General features: G+C 35.2%; 1 protein-coding gene across 1 annotated transcript; it reads left to right on the top strand.

Annotated features, from left to right (window-relative positions):
• The first annotated feature begins 245 nt into the window (after nt 1-245).
• On the top strand, nt 246-19844 carry LOC110021927 (AT-hook motif nuclear-localized protein 1). The gene is made up of 5 exons (XM_020720653.1): nt 246-606; nt 1844-1911; nt 16645-16776; nt 18720-18881; nt 19241-19844. The coding sequence occupies exons 1-5, from the start codon at nt 411-413 to the stop codon at nt 19523-19525; spliced, it is 843 nt and encodes a 280-aa protein (XP_020576312.1). The 5' UTR covers nt 246-410; the 3' UTR covers nt 19526-19844.
• Nucleotides 19845-23459: the final 3615 nt, after the last annotated feature.

Genomic DNA, 23459 nt, shown 5'->3' with positions numbered 1-23459 from the left:
TGGTGGGAGCTGGCTGAAGCTGTAGGGTTTCGAATCGGATGGTAGAGTTGGCTTGTTTACACTGCTGAAGCTGATCCGACTTCCTAGTTTTGGTTTTCTTGAGTTTTATGGTTTTGTATGGAGGGGAGGGAAGGCATGCCTGCCGCTGGGATGGGGACGAAGGTGACGGAGGCTAGCCTGAGCTTCCAGTCGCCCCCGCGTGCGGCGGCGGCGGTGCCAGGTGCAGCAAGAGCGGATAGCCTTAGTCTGGGCGGCGGTGGAGTTATTTCGCTAATATCTCAGGCGACGGGAACGCAGGCTGCCGCTGCGGTGGCGGCGACGGGACCTCCTCCATCGCTGCAGCAGCCCGTGAGAGTACAGCTCTATCTTCTGCTGTAGTACCGTTTGGGTCGGGCCCGCTTATTGGGCCGATGAAGAAGAAGAGGGGGAGGCCGAGGAAATACGCACCAGATGGAAGCGTGCTGCCGCTGAACCCTAAGCCGATCTCGGCGTCTATGCCACCGGGGGACTATTCGGCGCCGGCGGTGATATCCATGAAGCGGGGTAGAGGGCGGCCAGGTGGTTTCTTGACGAAGCAGCAGCCGAGCATCGAGTTGGAATCGCTAGGTAATACCATCATTGCTTCCGCCCTTTGCTATTCCATCTGCTATGTTTCTATTTCACCTCCTTGGGAGCATAGGTTCGAGATCTGACATCCTTACTTTACCATCTCTGCTTGTAAATTTTAACTGTGATTTACTGCTACACACTCTCTTACTGAATCTCGAGCTTTTTTTGGTGTTTTATTTTATTTACTTGTGCCAATTCTGGTTGAATTTGGCCTTTGGAACTTTTTGGAAACTACACAACTTTGCGGCTTCTTATTTGTTTTGTTGGCGTGCCGTGCCCTTATTTTGTGTCTTTGTCACTGGTCTCCATCTTCCCTCTCCCATTCCCTTCGCATCGGGTAGCGTTGCTTTCAACTTTGAGGTTTGGGATAGTCGTTGTTGCGCAAGGTCAGTTGGGCCTTTTGCTCCCACCACGGAATTGGGAGTATACTAAGTATCAATTTCTAACAATTACTATTAAATTGTCTCCACGTCTGAGAAAAATAGCCATTGGAACTTTGTATGGGTGCGTGGGTCCACTGTATGAGACTGGGTTTTTCAGATCTGCAACTACGGATGTTCCTACGAAAGGATCAGTGGCCAGTGATTGATGTTGGAAGATTATTGTAATGAACGCAAATCAAAATGTGGGATTTTTCGCTCGTCATACCAAAAAAAAATTTTTTTTTTTTTTTGGAAGGAAGCTCTTTCTCGTTTTTAAAAGATGATTTTTTGGGTTGATTTGGTCGCTTGGAATCTGGATCACGCTGCGTCATCATTTTATACAACTATGAGCAGTCTGTTTTTTATGGCCTTCTCTATCCATCTTTTTGTGGAGCTAGCTTTAAACCTAATTTGACCTGTAATTAGATCGTTGTTAAGAAACATCAATGGGATGACGAAAAAAATTGTCAGCCCAATATATTGGATGTGGAATCTGATTCGGATGCAGGTGTCATTTATGTGGGCCTATTTGTTGTAGTTATCTATGATCTTGCTATCTGGTGGTAGTGTTGTTTTTGTGATCACGTGACAGTCTCTTGTTGTTGAAGTTAAACCAACATCTTGTTTCTCGCCCACATGCTAAGCAATAAAATCTGATTTTTTTTTTTTTTTGGGTAAATAAATATTAGTTCAATGCCCAACTGTTTTTGTGTCTTGAATTTTTTGTTGGCATGAATTTCATAAGGCAAAAATTTTATGCTGGGATTCCACTAAGATTTATAGATTAGTTAATATGGTTTTTCTTGCTGCAGGGGAGATGGTCGCATGCTCTGCTGGTGCAAATTTCACACCACATGTAATCACTGTTGCAGCTGGTGAGGTATGTTTAACTGATTTGATAAATTTCTGTATTTTTTTTCTATGCTTTATATTTATTCTATTTCTATATTGTATTAAAAGGTGAGGCGTGATTAGTGGAGCATATAATTCTAATAGTAAGCATTAAATAAAGCCTGCAAAGTTATTTTAACTAATTTCTTTTCTATGATAGTGTTGATTGTTATTATTTGTTAGTTTTTATTTTTTATTTTTTATTTGTTATTTGTTTTCTGTCATTCTGTGTGCACGAAACATGAGTGCTAGTTCTGTTTTAAAATTCGTTAAATCTAATAAGAATACTTATTCCACATGAAATGAAGTTTTGCTACCTTGCAACGTTTTTAGCTTTACTAGTAACAAATTGGCACACTTTATGTTGGATTCTCTTTATCAGGTAAGTTTTAGGATGTTGAAGTACAGTTGAAATGTATGTTTTTTGTTTTTTTTTTCTGCACCCATTACATATTGCTGCATTATACATTTAGCAAAAGTAGTGTAATTGTCTTTCATGTCATACTAATTTAATTTGTGGTCTTGATCCTCTGTAAGTTTCTCAATTCTTTGATGCAATGGTGACCTCATTTGCTGGACATCTTTCTTTTTATCATCATGCTATGTTTTATCCCATCAGCTTGAGGGCTGCTTTGTAGGTCCACCACCATTCGTTCATTTATAGCGCTAAATTTGTTTTCACTTGTCTTTTTTTTTTCTTATACTTATTTTAATATTGGTCCACCTTTCTTTCTAAATCATTTCATATTGGTTATATTTACCATAATTACTAGCATTTATTTGCACATGCTTAAATCCTATAGTCATATTTTTACTATTTTATCTATAAATGCTTCTCTCACTGTTTTTTTGCAATAATAACTTTTTGCTTTATGCTTATTCTATTTTACATGTATTTTAAAATTTTGATTTATTGTAACCTCAACTTAACTTTCAAACTTTTTTGTTGCTAGGAACTTGAATCTCTTTTGTATGTTAGTTTTATTACAATTATATAAAATTATCCTTTAAGAAACAACAAATATTCTAAGATAATAATTCTTAATGTTTTTTTTTCCATTTTAACTATAATTTTAATTTATTTTATGTACAAACAACGACAAAACTTTCAATTTATAATCAAGAAGTTATTTCCATTTGTAGTTTTATAAAACATTGCGGTAGATTCATTTAAATCTAATCTACATTTTTCTTTGCCACGAATGACTTCGAGAGTTATGATGTTGCAAAAAAATATTAAAAATTTTGAATGGAGAATATAGCCTTGTATTTTCATCCAAGGTTGTTTTGTGGAATTTGAGACTTAAACACAATTAGAGAGATGAAATAAGGAGAGAGTATTGAATCTAGTTGGTGTCTCTACTAAATTGGTCCCAAGAGAAGGATAAACTTGATAAACCTAGGATTGGAGTCGGAGTTGATAAGAGTTGATAAGCCTAAAATTCAGTAAAGAAAGAAATATGATGTAAAATCTTTGAACGCATGAAGAATGTGAAAAAAATGTATGATATTTCTTCACGTTCACACTTGATGTTGTAAATGCTTTTCAAGTTTACTTTATCAACTTTCTAGATGAGATCTACACTTGTAAATGCATTTCCGTACATTCATGTAATAGTAATTTATAACCCACCTTTAAGTTTTTTTTCATGGTGTGATGCTTGATTTCATTATTCTTCAAGTAAATCAAGATAACAGTGGAGAATCTTTTCATTTTAATCTTTTTAAATTATTTTAGCTATTTCTATTTGAAGGTTAAAGGTTCTTCATTTTGATATTTTTGAACTTTTACTTTTCTTATTTTTATTTGAAGGTGCAAGTGGTGAACACCCCTTGGCTAGATAAGTTGTACTGATCAGTAGTGAAGCTTTTGCACCATTTTCTCGGAGAAAATATACTTTCTATGTTTCTAAGGATTGTATAGTTTGTAAAGTAAATAAAGTGACAAATAACAATTTGTCCAGTCTTTTGTTAATGTCTTCAATTTTCATCGTGTGAAGATTAAGACTGAGTTTATTAGTTGTTTCTATTGGTTTGTTCTTTCTGAGATTATGAACATGGGCGAATGAGTCAAATTTCTTATTATTTGTTAGAATTATTTATCTTTTTTGTTTGCAAAGTAGGGGCTAATGTATTTGATGATGATTAATGGAAGCCAATAACAACACAGGTTGTCAGTCCTAATAAAGTTTCAAACAATTGTGGTTATTTTCTTGGGGATTACCTCTTCTTCTATACATTATGTGAAATAATCGATCATTATAAGAATCAAATGTCTTTGTATGATAGTCAATATAAATGAGCAAAAGCCTCTTTCCTCAGATGATTAATAATTAATGGTCTGCAATGGATTACAACTTATGTGAATGTTTTAGTTGCAAGTGATCAAAATTTCTGGCATTCAAGACTTCTTGGCTATGGTCGGCGGCTGCAGGAGAGAAAAAATTTCATCGGATCATTGGTGTAGAAATGACACTTTGCTTCAACTCATTCTCTTAGTCTCGGGCTTCCCCTAGTTTAAGGTCTAGGTCCTCTCTCGTAGGGCTTTATTTATGAAGTCTGAGAGATGTCTTTCTGCAAATAAAAAATTCAGATCACTCTTTTTGACGGCTCAAAAAAATTTCTTTTATTTGTCGACATTCTATGAACATTTGAATAATTTAATGATATCATAATTGAGCAATTGTAGGATGGATGGATTCATCTTGTTGAGACTTTGGATTTGACTGTAAACTTGTCAGGTTTGCAATCTAATTGATCTTTCAATTTGGCACTAAATTCTTCCAGAATTGCATAACGACTCGATTTGGGCTTTATTTGAGGCCAAGTCGGTCTCGTCGAGCAGATTAGTTTAATTGTAAGTTTGCTGAAATCGATGTTTTGGATGATTTTTAATTGGAGTTTGAACATTTATTGCTAAAAAATTACTTCGAGAACCTTGTTCACTTCTCAAGAGCCATGCTGGATAATGAAATTTATCGATGGCGTATTAGTTGTGCCAAAGGAGGCGGCGGAGAGCAGAGGTGGTGGTCGTGGCGGCAGTGACGTGGTGGCAATGACGATGACTCGTGGTGTCAGAGGTGGAGCTGGCGCTGGCGGCGGCGCGCAATGCTGAAGTTGTATGCTGGCTGCGACGACCGAAGGCTGTGGAGGAGGGGAGCCAGAGGTGGAGGTCGGTGGTCAGTGGTGGCGGTCAAAGGCAGCGGCGGCGAAGGGGCCGACCGACAGCCAAAGGCTGAGGCCGACTGCTACAGCAAAATTGGCTTCAATCGGATGGCATAAAGTGGAAGTGAGGAGGACGGAAGACTGCCATGTAAATGATATGGGGACATAAAGAGCGGGCGGCCATGTTAGTAATCTGAGACAGGAGCAATCTGGTGAACGAAATGCAACCATGTTAGTGATTCATGAGTCAAATGAAAATTGGGCAGTCTTTAGTTTATGAATTGTGCATTCTACATGCGATTCAACGTGACGAAAAATTAGAGTTTTCCCGTCGCACATTTCAAAGGGGATTCTTCACTAAAAAAGTTGGAGTTTTCTTACCTTCAACAGGGGATTCTTCGTGAAGATTTGATTTTTCCCACAACACATACGTGAGTGAATTTTTTGTGAAGAAAAGTTGGAGTCTCCTCACTGCGCATTCCTGAGGGGATTTTTCGTGAAGATAATTTTGGAGTTTTCTCGCCATGCATTATAGAAGGGACTCTTCGTGAAGAAAACATTGAGCCTCCTTGTTGCGCATTTTTAGAAAATTTTCCGCTTTGTTGTGATACCGATATCTGGAGAATCTCGCCCTCTAAAAGTTGGCAGAAGTACCTGATTTTTTAGGAGGCGATACTGCCGCCATTTGAAGATGAGCTGACCCTTTTTTGATGGCATGGATGACCGAGCGTGCAAAGATCGATCGTTTCATTAGCGAGCACAAAAATACAAACAAATCCTTGGTCAGATTGTAGAGACTTTACTGGCTTTTCAGGTGAGAATTTAGTTGTTGAAGAAAATATGAAGTCATGGACCTCCCAATGATGAGGAGGATGCTGTAGTGGATTGATATTTTTATTTCTACTATCTTATTATAGCTTGTGTACCAATGTGTGTTGGTTATTATAGTCTTTCAATCGCCTGATATATCATTTATATACGGTGATAATGTGCTTGCATGTATGTCTCTCTTTTGTTTGCTTAGTAAAAATTTGATGTTGCTTCTAATGTTGCTTTTGTTTTTTCTTCTGAATTGTGGTTGACCCTCTTCTTGGATGTTATCGCCCAACTTTTTGGGTTATTGTTGATTCCCTTGTCTCTGTAGTAGGAGCATAGTTGACATCGAATTTTTCTAAGGCTTATGCTTTCTAAGATTCTTTTGCTTCTCAAATAGTACTGAAATCTGCAATCAAAATTAGTATATTTGCTTTGATGTACCTTTTGAAGCTTGTGCCTTTTGAAATTTATTCCTTCAAATATTCGTGTCTTTTAAGGTTTATGCCTTTTGAAGTTTTTTTGAGCAGGACACTGTCAAGTACAAGCTATCATGGAATTCTTCTAGTTAGAAGTGTATCCAGTACCAGGTTTTCATCGAGACTTGGCTCATGGGCGCGTCTTCTTGGGGTATGAATGGATTTTTTATACGCCACTTACTCTCAAGGGGTCTCTCTAGTCAGAAATATATTCATTACTAAGTTCCCATCGAGACTTGTTTCCTGGGTACGTCTTCTAGGGGAATGAGTGGAGTTCTGCCACTTGTCCTCAAGAGGTCTTTCTATTTATGAATATATCCACTACTAACTTTTTATTGAGACTTGCTTCCTGGGCTCGTTTCTAGGGGTATGAGTGAAGACCTTGTTTGCCACTATGAATGTTCAACCTTTCATAGGTTGTTAGTTGAAGCGCATTCGCTTGACTACTATAGCCTGTAATGGATGAATTCAATGAGAATCCATCAAGCATTTTTGACTTGTCCAAGACTATTGGTTAAAGCTCTTGCTTGACGACAGTAGTCTGTGTTGGAAGAGCTTGAATCGAGTCTCCCTGTGATTGATTAAGCCTAAAATGAGGTGTCAGAAAACATTCTGCATTTCTCGAAACTATGTCATATGTCAAGTTGGATTGTACTTTTTCTTAAAATTACTATTGCAGTTATACTCAACAATGATGTTTGACAACTTGTTAGTTGCTTTTGAATTTGTCGCCCTCCCAAGACGGGGTGTTTTTCATACGAGCTTGCAAAATCAACAACCCATGTATCGAACCTTAAAGAGATTAGCTTCCTAATCCAATTGAAGGTAAACTCTAATATGGTGAGGGAGCTCTAAGGAAGCGCTCTTTGCAATGAAGGTTACCCCCCTTGTTTGGGATTGGTTTTTGGAGACTTGATGTCTGAATAAGATGTGAGAAAATTACCTCACCACAATCTTGCCTGGGACGTTAACGAGAATGACTTTTTTTGATATTACAACAAAGGTTGCCTCCCATATCAAAAGATGCAAAGAAATTATCTTTAAGAGGTGTAAAGGAGGCTCCTTCGCTAGTTAGATGATTTATATCATTGGGACATGAAGTTGGGGCTTGTCATCTCAGACTTGAAGATAATGTTGAACAGGACTTCACTTCCCACAAACATTGCCAATGGTTTAAATATTCTTTAGATAAAAAGATTTGACTGTAAGGCTGCAATTTTTCCCATAAAATTCAATTCCTTTAATGTGCTTTAAAGTGAGGCTCAAAACCTTGACAACATTGTTTGCAAACTCGCTTTGACACGTTTTGAAGCCAAACGTAAATACGTTGTAAGTTAAACGATTATGTTTGTTAACTTGAAATGTTTTTTCTTCACACTTTCGAAGCATTAATATTTTATGATTCCGTAAACCTTAGCTATTGTAAATTTTTTCATCAGACATGTAGGGGTATGCATTTTTACCACTAATGATTCCTAAGTTTGGGAGAGATCGCCAACTTCTCGAATTGTAGGTGCTTATCTTTATGAATTCAGATTGTCTTGTTTGTGTTATTCAAGAAAATATCTCTTTGTCCTAATTTCTATGGAAAATATTCTTGGTTTGTATCAAATTGGTATCAGAACATTCGATTATGGGAATGTCACCGATTACAAGGCATGAATTGTTTAACCCTAATCTGTGTGGAGGGATCGCTGCGCAGAAGGCTTCAGGAATCACATCAATTCAATTGAAGCAAATAAAGGATCGCGTCTGAGAAGCCAACGAAGGGATTGCATCACTCCTTGGAAACCAACCAAGGGATGAGATCGTGATTGGTAGAAGTGATCGTGGCATACAAAGCACTCGCATACAGGTGTTGCCTCCGTTCAATATAGTCGTGATAAGTGTTAGTTGGGAAGTTATGACATGATCGTAGCGCGGTACAGTGTGGCTAGTTAGTTGGGAAGCATCACAGCGCAATACAGGGGCCATGACAGGATCACAGTGATTAGGTTGCGATTTGAGACAGCCAGGAAGCCACCGGCCACATGATGCGGTCACGATTTGAGACAGCGGGGAAGCCAACAGCAGAATTGAAGGAGTTCCAAAACCGTACAAAGAGTAATGTCAGCCAAGCATATAGAGGCTATGGAGGAGAAATTAGAGGGAGAAGCGAGCCAAGTCAGATTGAAAATGAAAAAATGTTTATCGTCTATAGAGGGTAAACCCTCGTTTGTGAAGGGGAGGATGGAGAGGAGATTCACAGTCCTGGAAGAAATAATGAAGAAGATTATGGAATTTCACAAAAGATTGTTTGTCATGGGATTGAGCAACATAGTTAGGTACGGAAGCGAGTGACAACACATGAAAGAAATAGTGCGACATTTGAAAGGTTGAAACAAATGCAAGTAGGCGGGATCAAGCGAAGGACTCGAAAGCAGATTTGAGCGGCAACATCTTGAGGGTATTGCATGATATATGCAGGTTTGGAACGAGTGGCAACGGGCAGAATATGATGACATGCGATTCGGGGCTAGATAATATCTATTTAAAGGATTTCAGCCTGGAGCACGAAACCACGGTGGGTGTGACTGCTGCAGAGGGCTGCATCCAACCGTGTCAGTGTCTTTTGTTGCAAAAACTTTCCAGGCTGAAGGCGATTCAGAAGTAATGCGGGGAATGAGATAGGTGGAGGTGAGCAAGAGCGTTTGTAAGGGACTGATTTGGACAATGCAAAGCATTCAGGAGGGAGACATGATAAGGTTGCTTTGCGATGATCCTAGTATGTGCAAGACCTTGGGGTCTGCGAATCCATCGAAGGTAGCAACTATATTGGAGTGACCACTATCTAAGACCTTGAAAAGGTTGAGAGAATTTTTGGGACTTTCATGATACTACTGAATGTTTGTGAAGGGTTGTAATTTGATTGTGTGGTCGTTGATAGAGAAAATGAAGGAGGATAACTTTCATTGGGAGAAGCTGACAACTCAGAATTTTGAGAAGTTAAAGATGGACATGAAGAGTATACCAGTGCAGACATTTTGGATTTTAGTCAACCTTTCATTGTAGAGACAGATGCTTCAAACTATGTATTAGGCACATTCCTCATGCAGTGTCTGACACGTCACTAATTTCAATCGAGTGTTGCCAATGACAGCTAGACTCTTAAGTTAGTTTGAGTGAGAGCAATACAACTTGATCCAACAATAATTTCATTTTTTCCCATCTTGAGGACAAGATGTCTTTTTGGGTGCGAAATAATGTTACACAGGCACCTATGGGTAATTTAGTATTTTGTTATTTATTCTTCTGGGGTATAAATAGGGATCATATTTTCGGGATAGGGTTATGATGAGATTGTTGTCTTGAGACTTAGGGTTAGTGTTTGGGAGAGATCGCCTACTTCTCAAATCGTTGGTGCTTATCTTTATTTATTTTGATTGTGTTATTTGTGTTATTGAAGAAAATATTTGTTTGCCCTAATTTCTGTATAAAATTCTATGGGTTTGTATCATCTTCCTAAATTGATGTGTTAACTTTTGTTAATATATTCAATTCAGTTAAATTATACATATTTATATATTTTCCTAGAATTAAAAATGTTACTTGAGCTCTTCTTCATGGATGTTCATTTTGTATTGTAATATAGCTAAAAATGTTCGTTGTCTGTACTTCTTCATTATATGTGAATATCTGCAGAGTTGATTAGCCATTTTATCTGTAATTAGTTTGATTAGTATGATATCATTCTTTTTTTTTTATCCTAAAATTTTTATGATCATATATATGTATTGACACTTTTGCTCTTTGTTATCATTATAGACGTAAGCAGACTTTACATATTTACTTGTGATTTGTTTTATGGAAAATTTCTTAGAAGTCAAGGGGCTTAGGTTTCGTAGAGCAAAGATTTTGTACATTATATGACCCTGTAGTGGATGTGAAATTAATTAATGGTCAGTATTTCTCGAAATTTAAATGATATGTAACTATATGAGGTTTAACCATCTTCAATCAAGGATACAAACGAACATTATATAGATAGGGATATAATTCTATTAATCATAGTTCTGTTTATAGATGAATAAGTGCTGGAGATATTATGCAATAAGAGATTATTATATGGGCTTGAAGATAAACCTTACAAAATTGCAGTCAGGCTATGTATTATAGATAAAATTATTGTATGGCAAAGAAGCCACACTTAGCTAGATTTAGTGCAGTAGAAATGAGAATGGTAAGATGAATGCTTGAGAAAGTTAGGAAAGATAGAATGTGAAATAATATTTGGAAGAATATTTGGCTGTTATAGTTATTAAAGCTATGACACTTACGAGTAAACTTTAGTTATTGTATGTACACAAATTGGCCTAACATGAAAATTTGTAGCTTGAATGGAGTTTTGATCAACCTTATAATTTGATGAACTATATAACAAGAGATTATTTGTCCTAGTAGAAACTCAAACTCATTATCTAGTTTTTATTATTTTGTAGGTTAACTAGTAGAACTTAGGTCAAATTGATGCTTTCATGTACAATCAATCAGGCTTGGATTAAAGCTTTCAATCATTTAATAAATGTGTTCCGATTATCTCCATTTGTATCAAATCTTTTCACTTTTTATATTAAACTTGAATCTCATTTTAAAAACAACCATTGAGACAAAACAATGCATAAATAAAGTGAGCTTATGCTACGAGTGTAGAAGGATTAAAAGAAAAGCACATAACAGTAGTATGGCTTGAATTTGTGTAAAAAAGGATATACCCAAAAGTTTAAACCTTGTGTTGCACCTAACATTAATGAATGAACTAGATTTCATAAAGTCGACTTCAAATAGTTGCAATAAGGTTAATGTTGATATTACAACTTTCCCCTAACACTTTCATAATTTAATTTTTTGTTCTTTTTTTATATTATAGAAGATAAAAAATGACCTTGCTTGGAGCTTCACATAGAAATTTATAGCATTCATTTTGTGAGTGTTATGGGTAGCATAAGCTTTTATTTTATATTTGTAACCTATGTAACATCAATAAATTTTTCAAGACTAGTAAAATGTTTAAAATTTTGTTGGGCTATTGCATTTAGAATATATCTGGAAGGGAATATTATCATCTACTGAAATAGTAAATTTCTAAAACTGATATTTTGTACAACTCTTAGACATGTAATCCAATATTTTCTTATGTTATGTTTTGTTATGTAACCTATTGCTCTTAATTCTTTCTACATGGATTGAACCATGGCCTATTTTTTTCAGAATTGGTCCTTTTGGTGCATATTTTTTCTTGTTAAAGTCTAAAGGGAGCAAACTCTGAATTATCACTTCATCATATTTTTTCAAAACATTGTTGTATGTGCCCTTAAGTTGAGACACATCTTGATTTAGTGTTCTTGTGAACTATGATATGGAGCTCATTTATGTTAAACTTTCTCAGAAATTTTGATGAAAATTTGTGATTATTGCCTTCACATTACTGATCGGAAAATTATTTGAGATTTTCTAGAATGATTGATAGCATGAGGTATTGAGAAATTATATAAAACACGGGGAAACTATAAGATGTATGCCTAAAAAAGATTCCTAGTATTATTTCAACACTAAAATCATGTGAAAGGGAAATAGATGACTTTGATCATTTTAAACGTCTCTAGTGACATGGGTTTATTTACATTTCCTAGATAGCCTTCACATAGCATAAAAAGATTACCAACGCTAGACTTGAACACTTAGGCACAGGAAGTGGAGGTGGCTTTAATGGTCATTTAAGATTTGCAACTGACGTGAAGCTCTAATCAACCAATTAAGCATAATAGTCATTGAAAATAGATTATGAATGGTTACTGCATGGAAGCTTCTATAAATAATGAGGGCCTGTATAAAAAGCACTAACTTTAGATCTTATAAATCTCGAAGCTTGACAACTAAGTGTAAACCTACAAGTAGGTTCCCTTTTTCTTCCTTAGCAATTAAGTAGCTAATTGGCATTCCTTGGCACTCAATGGGGTTTCTTGCCTTTTTTTTCCTTTCTGATGGAAATTTTTACTCATAATTATTTTATAATTTCTTATAGTTGTAAATGTAGTAGCATTAGGTATTTTTCTTGTGGGTTGTTGATATTCTTGACTTCCTACCACTTGAATCTTAAGTCTTAATTATTTGAGAACATATGCCTCAATTTAATATGAGCTCTAACATCACTAGTATATGATTGTTATAGTCAACTATAAAAGCATACATGAGCTTGAATTTATCCTCGTTTGCTATTTTTGGGTTTTAGGAAAGATGTAGAGCAAGATGGTGTTCTCATTGATATATTCGGATAATATCCTAAATAATTTTCTTAGTGCCAGATAGTTTAGGTTTTAGGTTTACTATTGTATTTATGTTGATACAATGAATGCAAAATACACACAAAAAGTTAAATTTATATATCTATGACTATTAAATACAAAATAACCTTTTTGGATACTAACCAAAACATATGACAATTTGATCTTTATTAATGTGTAACAATTGAATAAATATAAAGAAATCAACGATAAATTTGAACCATGTAAAATCAACAATTAATTTATATATATATATATATATATATATATATTTACTTTTGATAAATAACTCTATCCAGCCAATAATAAAATACTTGAAGAAACTAAATAATGGAAAGTGATCACTAAGGTAAAATAATTCTGGTTTATGTTGATATATGAGAAGATAATTTTCCTGGATGGTTGCGTATAAGGTTTTGTCATGCATTTGAAAGAAGAAACCAAAAAAATTCTTGAAGTAGGCATACAAGATTGATAGCGGAAATCAAATTTTTTTTAAATCAAAGCTAATCTATTACGTGCATCTTAGTTTTTACTTATAGTTTTTCATATGGCTCATAAAGTTTCTTGGTTTGCATGAATAAGAAAGCAGTTTTTTTTTTTTTTTCTTTGGATGATCTTTGGATGAGATGGTGATAGAGAGAGGATGCTAGATAATTGACAAAACCTAATTTCACTGAGAAAAGCTAGAAATCACAACAAACGTGGAAATAGCTTTTATACAAGGTAGGCAAAGAAGAAATTATTACAATACTAAATGGATAGGTAAATAAAATAGAGGAAGTTAAAGGGAAGAGTAATCTTGGCAAAACAAACTAATGGAAATGTGAATTTATGCCTAATAAGGAAAAAGGATAAATAATAAAATTAAATTTCAGACATAACACTTTGAGTTTTATGGCAGCGACAACAGACTTTGGTCATCCATACTATTAGACAATCTAAGTAATTCAGTAATAAAATGGACTTATCTCATTCTGATAAGCATACCTCAAATTGAATTATACATAAATAAATAAAATATAATTACTGAAATAACTTTCTTAAATCAATTTTATTTGGCATTTTGGTACACGTGGATTTCAATCAAATATGTTGGCTTTGGACAATGCACCGACTATTTTAGCGCTTAGTATTCATCTTGCAAGGAAAACTAAAAATTGTTCTTTTTGAATAGTAATCTATGAGTTATTACGCATAGGTCTTGTCATGCTAGCAAAAGATATTTTTTGGAATTCACCAGTTGTAGTGCAGTTAATTTTCATTCAAAATAGCTTCATGAAAATGTTGTATAGAATTATCTGGCAAAAAATTGAAACTTAATTTAAAAAGTGGTGGGAAGATAGAAATTTGAAGGAATTGTTAACAATTTAATGAAATGATGTCAAATCATACGCATTGAGAACTACATTAAGGGGTTATTTTGGTTGGTGGAATAAGAAGTGCACTATGAAAGGGATGCAGGGTCCTGGAGCATTTATAAGTTTTTCTTTGTTCTCAACACAGGAAAGATTAATAGATTTAATCCATTTAAGGTCCCCTTTCTTATGAATAAGAAGTGCACTAAACCATTTATGAATCTATAAATTTTGGTTAAATCATGAACATTACAAGTATCTTGTATATTATTAACTTTTGGCTGTTCATTTTTTGCTGTAATCTTATTAGAATCAACATTCAATCATTTATTAGATACAATAAAGTCTAAAAATATCCTAGATGTTGTTATTCATTCATATAATTAGTTTTTGTCTTAAAATAGTATTCGTCTCTTTGCCTTTACTCATCTGACTTTATGCTAATCATTTCTCAAGTCAACCTTAGAGAATATTGCAACTTTATTTAGCATATCCTGCATATTACTTAATTGAGATAAATGAAACTTGTATTTAATGGTGATTTTATTGATGGCTTTATAATCCAAACACATACTCCATATTCCATCATTCTTAGTTGTAAATAAAGCCGGTATAACATAAGGCTCATTCTTTCACTTATAAAGCTCTTCTCAAGTAATTCATCAATTCGTCTCGTATGCTCAATATATTCAGCTGGATTCATCTTTTATGAGGTAAAATAGGAAATGATGATTCAGAAACTGAATAAATGGAATGATATATGATTTTTCAGTGACAGTATTCATTAGGAAGACCATTATGATAAATACCTTGAAAATTAGTTAATATTTGCTTAAATTATTTGATAAATTTGCAATGTTAGGTATGAACATCATTCAACCCATTAGCTATTAAAAGATAAATCAAAACCTTTTGGCCCCTCTTCATTATCTCAGATGCTTATTGGTTTAACATAGATCACTTAATTTGTAGTTAAATTTTGGATAGGCTCATATTTTATCTTAGGTTATATTGGTTACATAACTATTCTTTCTCTATTAGTTTGGAATTTTTAAGTATTAGACTTTCCAAATTGAGTAACTTTTAAATTATATAATCATGGTAACCTATAATAATATGAACAACATCCCTTGGTGGATGTAAAAATGTTTGTGACAGATCAATTTTGTTTATCCAAACCTATCTTCTATGATTGTGGATGTTTCAAATTCTAGTTTTTTAGGACAATTTAGTTATAACATTCATACAAGTCTTAAGTTGATAAGTTTGCAAAGCTTCTCCTCTACTGGTCACCCGTCCTAATACTAATCTCGCCCAAGCACGCTTAGCTGTGGAGTTCTGATAGAATCTGGTGCACTGATGCTGATATGGTCACCCCCAAATAGGCAACAGAAAGAACAAAAAAAATTGAAAAGTTTATTAATTGAACCTCGTCATAGGCATGTAAATAATGGGCACCTACAATAATAAAATGCATAACGTCAAATTCAATGCCAAAATTGTAGAAATTCAAATTTTAAATTGATCATAGTAACAAACTTTTTTTTGTTTTGAACAACCTTAGAATTTCAGCTTCACGTCGAACAACTAATAAGGCTCATGGCCATTTGAGGTGAGTGAAAAATCACATTCTTCGTCTATTGTTTTCTCATTGCTCAATGTAAAAACAAATTTTGGTATCTATAATGATTGTAAATATAATCAAGGATCTCGTCACTTGAAGATATAGATATGAAAACTGCTCTTTTTGTTGGGTCAAAATTGGGATTTTAAATTGCTAGGGCCGATAGAAGCTTAGGTAATACTTCAACTGTTTTTCATGGAGGAGCTAAATTATGTTTACTTTCAGTTTGCTGGACTCAATAAATGTACTTTATTGGAGAAAATGGCAAGACTGATCCTCTTGGTTATTTAGGATGTGTATATTTTGGCACCAAACGTTTTTAAGCAAGTTGGTCCCTAAACTTACCCTAACAAGATTATTTTGGTCCTTTCATTAAAGTAGTCCTTAAAAGTCAGCCAAAAAGGTAAATAATATTCATTTTTGTATAAATTTAGGGACTAAGTTAAACTCACTAATTTTTAACTGTTGTTTTTATGAGTATCTGTTGATCAGAAAATCAAAATGATCATGTTGATAAACCTAGGGATCCAATTGGAGAAAAAAAAGTGTCAAATTAAATGCTCTAAGCAGTCAGGGAATTATTTGTGTTAATCGGATGTGGAGCAAAGTATGATGCTAATCAAGCAGCATACGATGTAAATTATACTTGTGCCTCAGATTTAATGGAATATATGCTCTCTAGATAAATACATATACATATACATATATACAGATACATGTACAGATATACATATATATGTATATATGTATATATGTGTGTGTGTGCGCGTGCGCGCTAAAATCAGAGAATATTTCTCTTAGCAACAGTTCAAAAATCATGCACAATTTTCTTACTTGCATCTCTACTGCACAGAACTTACATCCCTTGAAAAGTTTTAATAACCGCTGAAGCGCACAAGATTGTCATAGATTCTTTTAGTTCCATCATTTTTAATATATTACCAATATACTTGTTCTTTTCAGGATGTTACTATGAAGATAATATCATTTTCACAGCAAGGGCCTCGAGCTATCTGTATTTTGTCAGCTAATGGCGTAATTTCCAATGTTACACTTCGGCAGCCTGATTCTTCTGGTGGCACGTTAACATACGAGGTTTTAAACTAAACATCTCATTGCAGCTATAGAACTTATAATGTAGTTGTTGCACCCTTTTTTTTCTTAATTTTTAAATTCTATTACTTAACTTGAAGATTGAACCTTGAGATATGGAATAAATAGGTAAATGCATTATTAAGAAAACCATTGGCTAAAGGTAAATTTGTTGCTAAAATTAGTTTTACACGCTCATTGTATGTTCGTTTTGCTTGGCTTGAATTTTCTGTATTACACACCTATTACTTTTATAGAGCTTTTTACTTTTATTTTGACATCAGTTAAACACTTATTGTGTAATTTTTCTCTTTGGAAAGAAACTGAAAATAGAAGACCGATAAGGCTTTTATATGCTAATTTTCTGCTTTTTAAAAAGAGATTAAGCATTTACTTGTTGTGTAATTCGACAGGGACGGGAAAATGCATGTAATTACAGAGATACATATAAAATGTGCATTTATAAAATAATATAAGTTGCCTTTACCTCAGGCGTGACTCTGGATGTTGTTTTCCATGTTTGGGTAAAGTATCAATGTAATTTACTCCATTGAAACTTTGGAATATTAGCCTGCATAAGCTAAGGGCTCATGAGGTATCATTTACTCCATTTTCAGAAAAAAAAAAGATAAGCTCTCAGAATAAAACTTAACTACCTTTAATGGCTTACACAATGCATGTCAATTTGTATTCTCTATGCACATTTAGGCAACACAAATAAATATGCAGGTTTTAGTGTTAGTGCTATGACATAGATATTTTATCTTGGTAAGCTTAATCTGATAAGTAGCCTGAGGGCTGTTGTGACTCTGGATAGCAGTGTGGAAGGCTTTATGTTAAGATAGTCGATAGCATGAAGAAAATGTAATTAGTTGATAAGAAAAAGTTAAAAAATCAAAATTTATGAGAAGATGGATTACCGCTTGAATAGAAGGTAACTAGATAATAAGAAAATTGTTGAAATGAGAAGATAGGAAAGATTAAGAGCCAATTGCCCCAAATCTCACTCTTGAACAAGGTTTTTAATCAAGGACTTCACATGTATGAAAAGAGAAATTTATACGCTATTTGTGGCATAAATAATTGTTCATCCTAATGCACCTATTGATACTGTAGGCTGACATGTACGACTTCATTCAGGAGCTTGTTAGATACTCTAGGCTGAAATGTACGACTTCCTTCAGCAACTGTTTAGATCCGTAGTTATTGCCTACTGTTTAGATATATACACTATATTCTGACACGACTTCATTCAGCGACTGATACTGCCATTGCTTGGTTTAACTCTATTTTCTTGTTGCCTAGATGTAAAATGTCCACGCCTGCGACCATTTTATTATATTGCTTTTGTAATGCCTATGTTGGTTTTACTGAAGCCAAATAAAATTTATTCTGGGTGGTTAATTGTTACCCTGTTGATGGTTCTGTATTGCTACGCAAGCAATTTGGGGTGAAAAAGGGTGACAAAAGAGAATTTTATCCAGCTTTTTTCTTCATGTAGTTATTTCTAAACAAAGCATAGCATAGTTCTCTTTTTTCCAATGTGGTAATGTCGGTGTTTTGATAATTTTGTAATCTGAGTAGCTTCGTCAATAGCCTATCCAACTATAAAAAATATTAAATCTTAACTAAATTTTCTGTTTTAGATATTCCTAGTTTCATGTTGAGAGTTTTCCTTTGAGAACCAAGTATGGTATGGTGTCTATAGGCTTGACATTAACTACTTTCTTTGAAATAATTTTTTCTGGCGAAGAGTGAAGCCATTTCCTTTGGATAGATTTTTGCCACAATGAATTTAATGCACCATTCATTTGATGTCTTTAGTTTGCAACATCACTTGTCCTAATATAATCAACTGAGATGCTGTTTGATTTTTAATTGATTTGATATTTGAGCTTCAACATACATTTTGGCTTCCTATTATATCCACTCGTGTTGTTTTGCAGGGACGGTTCGAGCTTCTCTCTTTGTCAGGGTCTTTTACTCCAAATGAAAATGGAGGAACAAGGAGTCGGTCGGGCGGGATGAGCGTCTCTTTGGCAAGCGCTGATGGTCGGGTTGTAGGGGGAGGAGTTGCTGGTCTTCTGGTCGCTGCTAGTCCCGTGCAGGTTAAATTCCTTTTCGATTTGTGCCCACTATCTTTTTTACGTACATGCAACTCAATTCTTATGTTTACATATCTACCATCTAAACTTTGATTTTGACAATAATACCAACCAAAATTTCCCTATCTCATACAAAATACCACTATTTTTACTTTTAAAAAAGTGAAATACACCCATTCTTGCATTGGCAAGATGGCCTGTATGTAAAAATTTAAGCTTTCGTGTTAGATATTTAAATACATGGGAATTGAGTGGTATGTATGTCATTGTTCCAAACAAAATTTTCGATATTTTTGGTTCAGAGATTAGACAACCTTTGAATTTCATCTAAATGATTCCACTCTCTTTGCCTGTTCTTCCAGGTGGTGGTTGGCAGCTTCTTACCAAGTTACCAACTGGAGCAAAAGACCAAACCTAAGCTTGAAGCTACCAGCACCATCCCGACCGCCGCAGTTCCCATGTCCAGTATGGAGATAGAGGAGACCTACAGCGGCGGGCAAGCGCCCCACAGCTCTTCAACCCCAAAGCCTGTCCTTTCAACCTCATCTTCATTTAGAGGAGAAAACTGGTCTGCTTCTCTACATTCCTCAGCACGGGATGCCAGGAATTCCACGACAGATATTAACATTTCTCTACCTGGAGGGTAAAAGTTCATGCTTCAATCAATCCACTGAGGTATTTTACTGACCAGAGAATTTTGTGCTCCATGGCTAAGGTTTTACCTCAAAGCATAATGGAGCTATTCTTCAGAAACTGCAATTGCTCGTCACTAACGTTGTCTTGTAACACATCATTTGTGCATTTGGTTTCCAATTTTTATCAAACAATGTTGGCGTGAGCCATGACTCTTTGCTTGTCTGATTTGCTTCTCTTTTTTTTTAAAATTTTTTTAATTAGGTTTTGTGAAATTTATATTTATTTCTTGTGCTATTCCAAGTTGAATTTGAGGCTGTCACAGTATTTATTTCATTAGTGGTGATGCAGATTCTTTTCTCTATGATTTAATTTGTGATTTTGGTCATTTTAATTCTGGTTTTAGTGAGCTTGACGATACTTTTTGCCCCCTTGGTTTCCAACTTTTGAATTCATTGTAACACATCAGTTTCAGTGTCATTTGCTGAAATTATAGTATCACTCACATGCGCATAGCACAAACTACTGAACTTACCAGTAATGTAATTTAATATATGATTATCTTTTAATACATTAAAATTTGTATTGGTCTATGCAATAATAATATAATTAAATATAGGATTACATATCTTGTAGATAGAATATAATAATGTGTGTTTTACAGAGTTCTATCTTATGTGGTACTTGGTTCTCAGATCACTAGGTTCCTAGTGTAGGGAACATATATTCGAGTCCACCCATGATTTCTAAGTAAATATTCACTAGCTTTTTAAGTGGATTTTACTCTGTAATTAGTTATTGTACTTTTCTAATTTTGTTTTTTTTTTAATTTTTTTTGAAGTAAATTTGTTTGGTGATTATGTATGTGTTATTATCCCTATGTTTATTTTTAAAATAGGATAATATAGTTCTTCATGACATTAGAAAATTCATCTAATTAAGTTTGAATCTTGATGTAATTTTTAAAATTTAAAGCACTTAAGTATTCATGTGAGATTTCTGTAATTAATTGAGATTTAATTTATAGTTTAGATAATGTTGTTTGATAAACCAAATTTAATGGTATCGAGAACACTAAGATTTTGATTTCATTTGAAATGTTCTCTCGATGATTTATGCGGTTAGTCATTCTCTAAATTTTGAATGTTGATGGATGAAATATGATCGTGAGATTTTAAAAAAGAATTTTGAGATTTCTCAAGAAATTTAAAACTCCGCTCATCATTGATTGATGTTGATTCCCACTGTTGGCCTTTTTTCTTATCAGTGATGAATCTTATTCCCTTCATGAAATGATTTTTCTATTTATAAAAGAGATAGTATTATATTGATATTACATTTTTACCCCCATTTAGATATGGTCCATACTAGGGTATTTTTGGTATTTTATAAATGTGGATTTATCGATTGGCTGGTTATGGCTTGGCTCGGTCGGCTGAGTTGGTCAGTGTGGTTTGGTCAGCTAATCCAACTTTGTTGTCAACCTTTGATATCTAGTGAGGAGTCGTTGGAGCCTTCACGGGACGATCAAAGATGCTTTGCAGAACTAGATCTTCCTTTGGATTGCCTCTACTGGGAGATAAGATATTGCATCAAGTCTGTTTTTTTGTATTGATTGGCTTGGATGCTCTTTTGTCTTATTTTTTGCCAGATGGCTTGCCCTAAACCCTAAATTATGCAGTCGTCTATTGGTCTGCCTCATGGCTCTGTTGGTTTTGGTCTCGTTGGCTTGGCTCATAGTGTTTTCCTCGTTCAGTGGGTGAGTCTCATCTTCTGGCAGTGGGCTGACCTCAATTACACTGTTCTCTTTTAGACCGTTTGATCTCTTTAAGATCGTGCAATCGTGTTTTTAATGTACATATTTTAGTTGTTTTATTATATTACTTCTTAAAAGTGATATTGCGATAAAAATAAAAGAATTTAATGCAAATGTTGATTGCATTCAATTTAGTTTAATGATTCGATAATTGAACTCCCTTGATTTTGGTGCATTTAACTCTTATAAATAAGGCATGTTAAATAATTGAACTTCCTTAATTTTGACGCATTTGATTCTTATAAATAAAGTGTGATGTTGCTCCACACCTTTCCTTATTTGAGTTGACCGGCTTCCATGCTTTTGGAATTATGATGTATAAGATGTAAAAATTTCATTCTAACATTCCTAACACAGATCTAATTCACTTCATCTTTGGGAAAGCGAAAGGAGGGGGGTACGTAAAGGGTGAGAAGATGAAGAAGGTTGTGGGGAAGAAGAGAATGGTTGCACTCCCCTTACTGGATCAGATGGGGTTATTTGATTTGATCCTCGATGTGATGCAGATGAATGCTCAACCAACTAATTTAATTCTTAAACCGACCATCCAAACTTCCACTAAGGCACAGGTTACTCATATGACTTAAGGTATTCTTCTATCACTTTCACCAGTGCTCCATGGTGAGCTTGCCATATCGATTGCAGTATCTGATTTGAATTGGCTCCTCAACATGAGAGGCTTTGGTCTTGTTTGTGGGATTTGATTTTTTTTAAAATATTTTTTGTATTATGATGACGCCTGGTGCGAATAACCCGGCTTTGATATACCTGGATGATGATCCAGCTCTGATAGGCCTAGACAAGAGTTCGACTGGGGCACTATTGATAGCAGACTAGGCACTAAGCCAGGGCATTCAACTCTCGAGTGAGGATGGCGGGATGGATCGCCCTGACAACCCCTCAAAAGGACACATGGAAGCAGTTGATTGACCTCGAACGTCCTCTAGATCGCTTCCTCATCATCTGGATGCAATTGAGAGCTTCTTCACTCAGTTGGCATGGATCCAGCGGGGCGAGGAGATGTGCGAGTTGTTGGCTTATTTGGAAAGGATTGAGGATATGGTAGTGACTCTTCATTAGGAGTTGTCAGATGTTTGAGAGAGACACTGATCATTCATGTGCATTCCAAGTTACATCAATTGAATCAATTTAAGACTGGAGGGGGCTTCTTGTATAGATGACTACTTTGACTTGGGCATGTCTTGGACAAATCAGCGTCAAATTCCCTTAACAAATATTTTGCTTTGGGCTAATTTTGGAGTGCTTTATTAAAAGTTAAGTCTCTTTTTTGGAATAAAAAATGTTTTTCATCTTATTTCTTGTGTTAATGTCATCATATTGATAGCTTAATATGGATATAGTGGTGTGCTTACATTTTTATGACTGTGAGCATTTAGACTTTGTTTCCTCATATGTATATATATATATCAATGTGACCTTATTTTTTAAGCAGGTTAATATATATATATATATATTTATATCATATGGCTCTCCCGCTCACGCTCACGCTCTGCTAGGGTTTCGCCATGGCGATCCCTGGTTATTACTCCACTACTTCTCTTCGTCGATCTAACTCTCTCGACGTTGTCGCAGCTGTCGACGTGCGTCGTCGGCTTCATTTCTACCTGTGTGTCTCTGCTCATGCGCCGGGCTGCGTCTTCTCTGCTCCTGCGTCATCCTCGGGCTTGAGCTGATCGCAGGGGCTTCACCGCTCCTGCTCGTTTCGGGTTTCCGCTCCTGCTCGTTTCGGGTTTCCGCTCCTGCTCGTTTCGTGTTTTCGCTCCTTCCTGTTTGCTCTGAGATCGCTTCCGCTCCCGCTCCTTGTTTCAGGCTTCCGCTCTCTGCTCTGCTACGTTGAACCTTCATGGCTTCCAACTGATCGTATGCTGCTTGTCGGCGTTATTTCGGGGATGGTTTGGTTGTGGGGTTGTCCGTAAGAAGCTGTCGGTCACCGGAATTAAAATTTCGTCGCGTGCTTCGGAAGGACGTTGAGGTATGAAATCAAACTGACCCCATATTTTTCGTAGTTTAAAATGAAAGAGCACTGTACCTCAAATCATGTATCTATCCTGAAGGATAAACACAAGAATTGAGGATGAGGCTCGATCAAATAAACTAAGGAAAGTATGACG

Source organism: Phalaenopsis equestris, unplaced genomic scaffold, assembly GCF_001263595.1.
Source record: "Phalaenopsis equestris unplaced genomic scaffold, ASM126359v1 Scaffold000152, whole genome shotgun sequence".
NCBI lineage: Eukaryota > Viridiplantae > Streptophyta > Magnoliopsida > Asparagales > Orchidaceae > Phalaenopsis > Phalaenopsis equestris.
This window is presented reverse-complemented; position numbering and strand designations above follow the sequence as displayed.

Coding starts and splice junctions, on each gene's coding strand:
- LOC110021927 (XM_020720653.1), top strand. CDS start 411: ATGAAGAAGAAGAGGGGGAGGCCGAGGAAATACGCACCAGATGGAAGC. Junction 16,777..18,719: donor GTGGCACGTTAACATACGAG/GTTTTAAACTAA, acceptor GTTGTTTTGCAG/GGACGGTTCGAGCTTCTCTC. Junction 18,882..19,240: donor TCGCTGCTAGTCCCGTGCAG/GTTAAATTCCTT, acceptor CTGTTCTTCCAG/GTGGTGGTTGGCAGCTTCTT.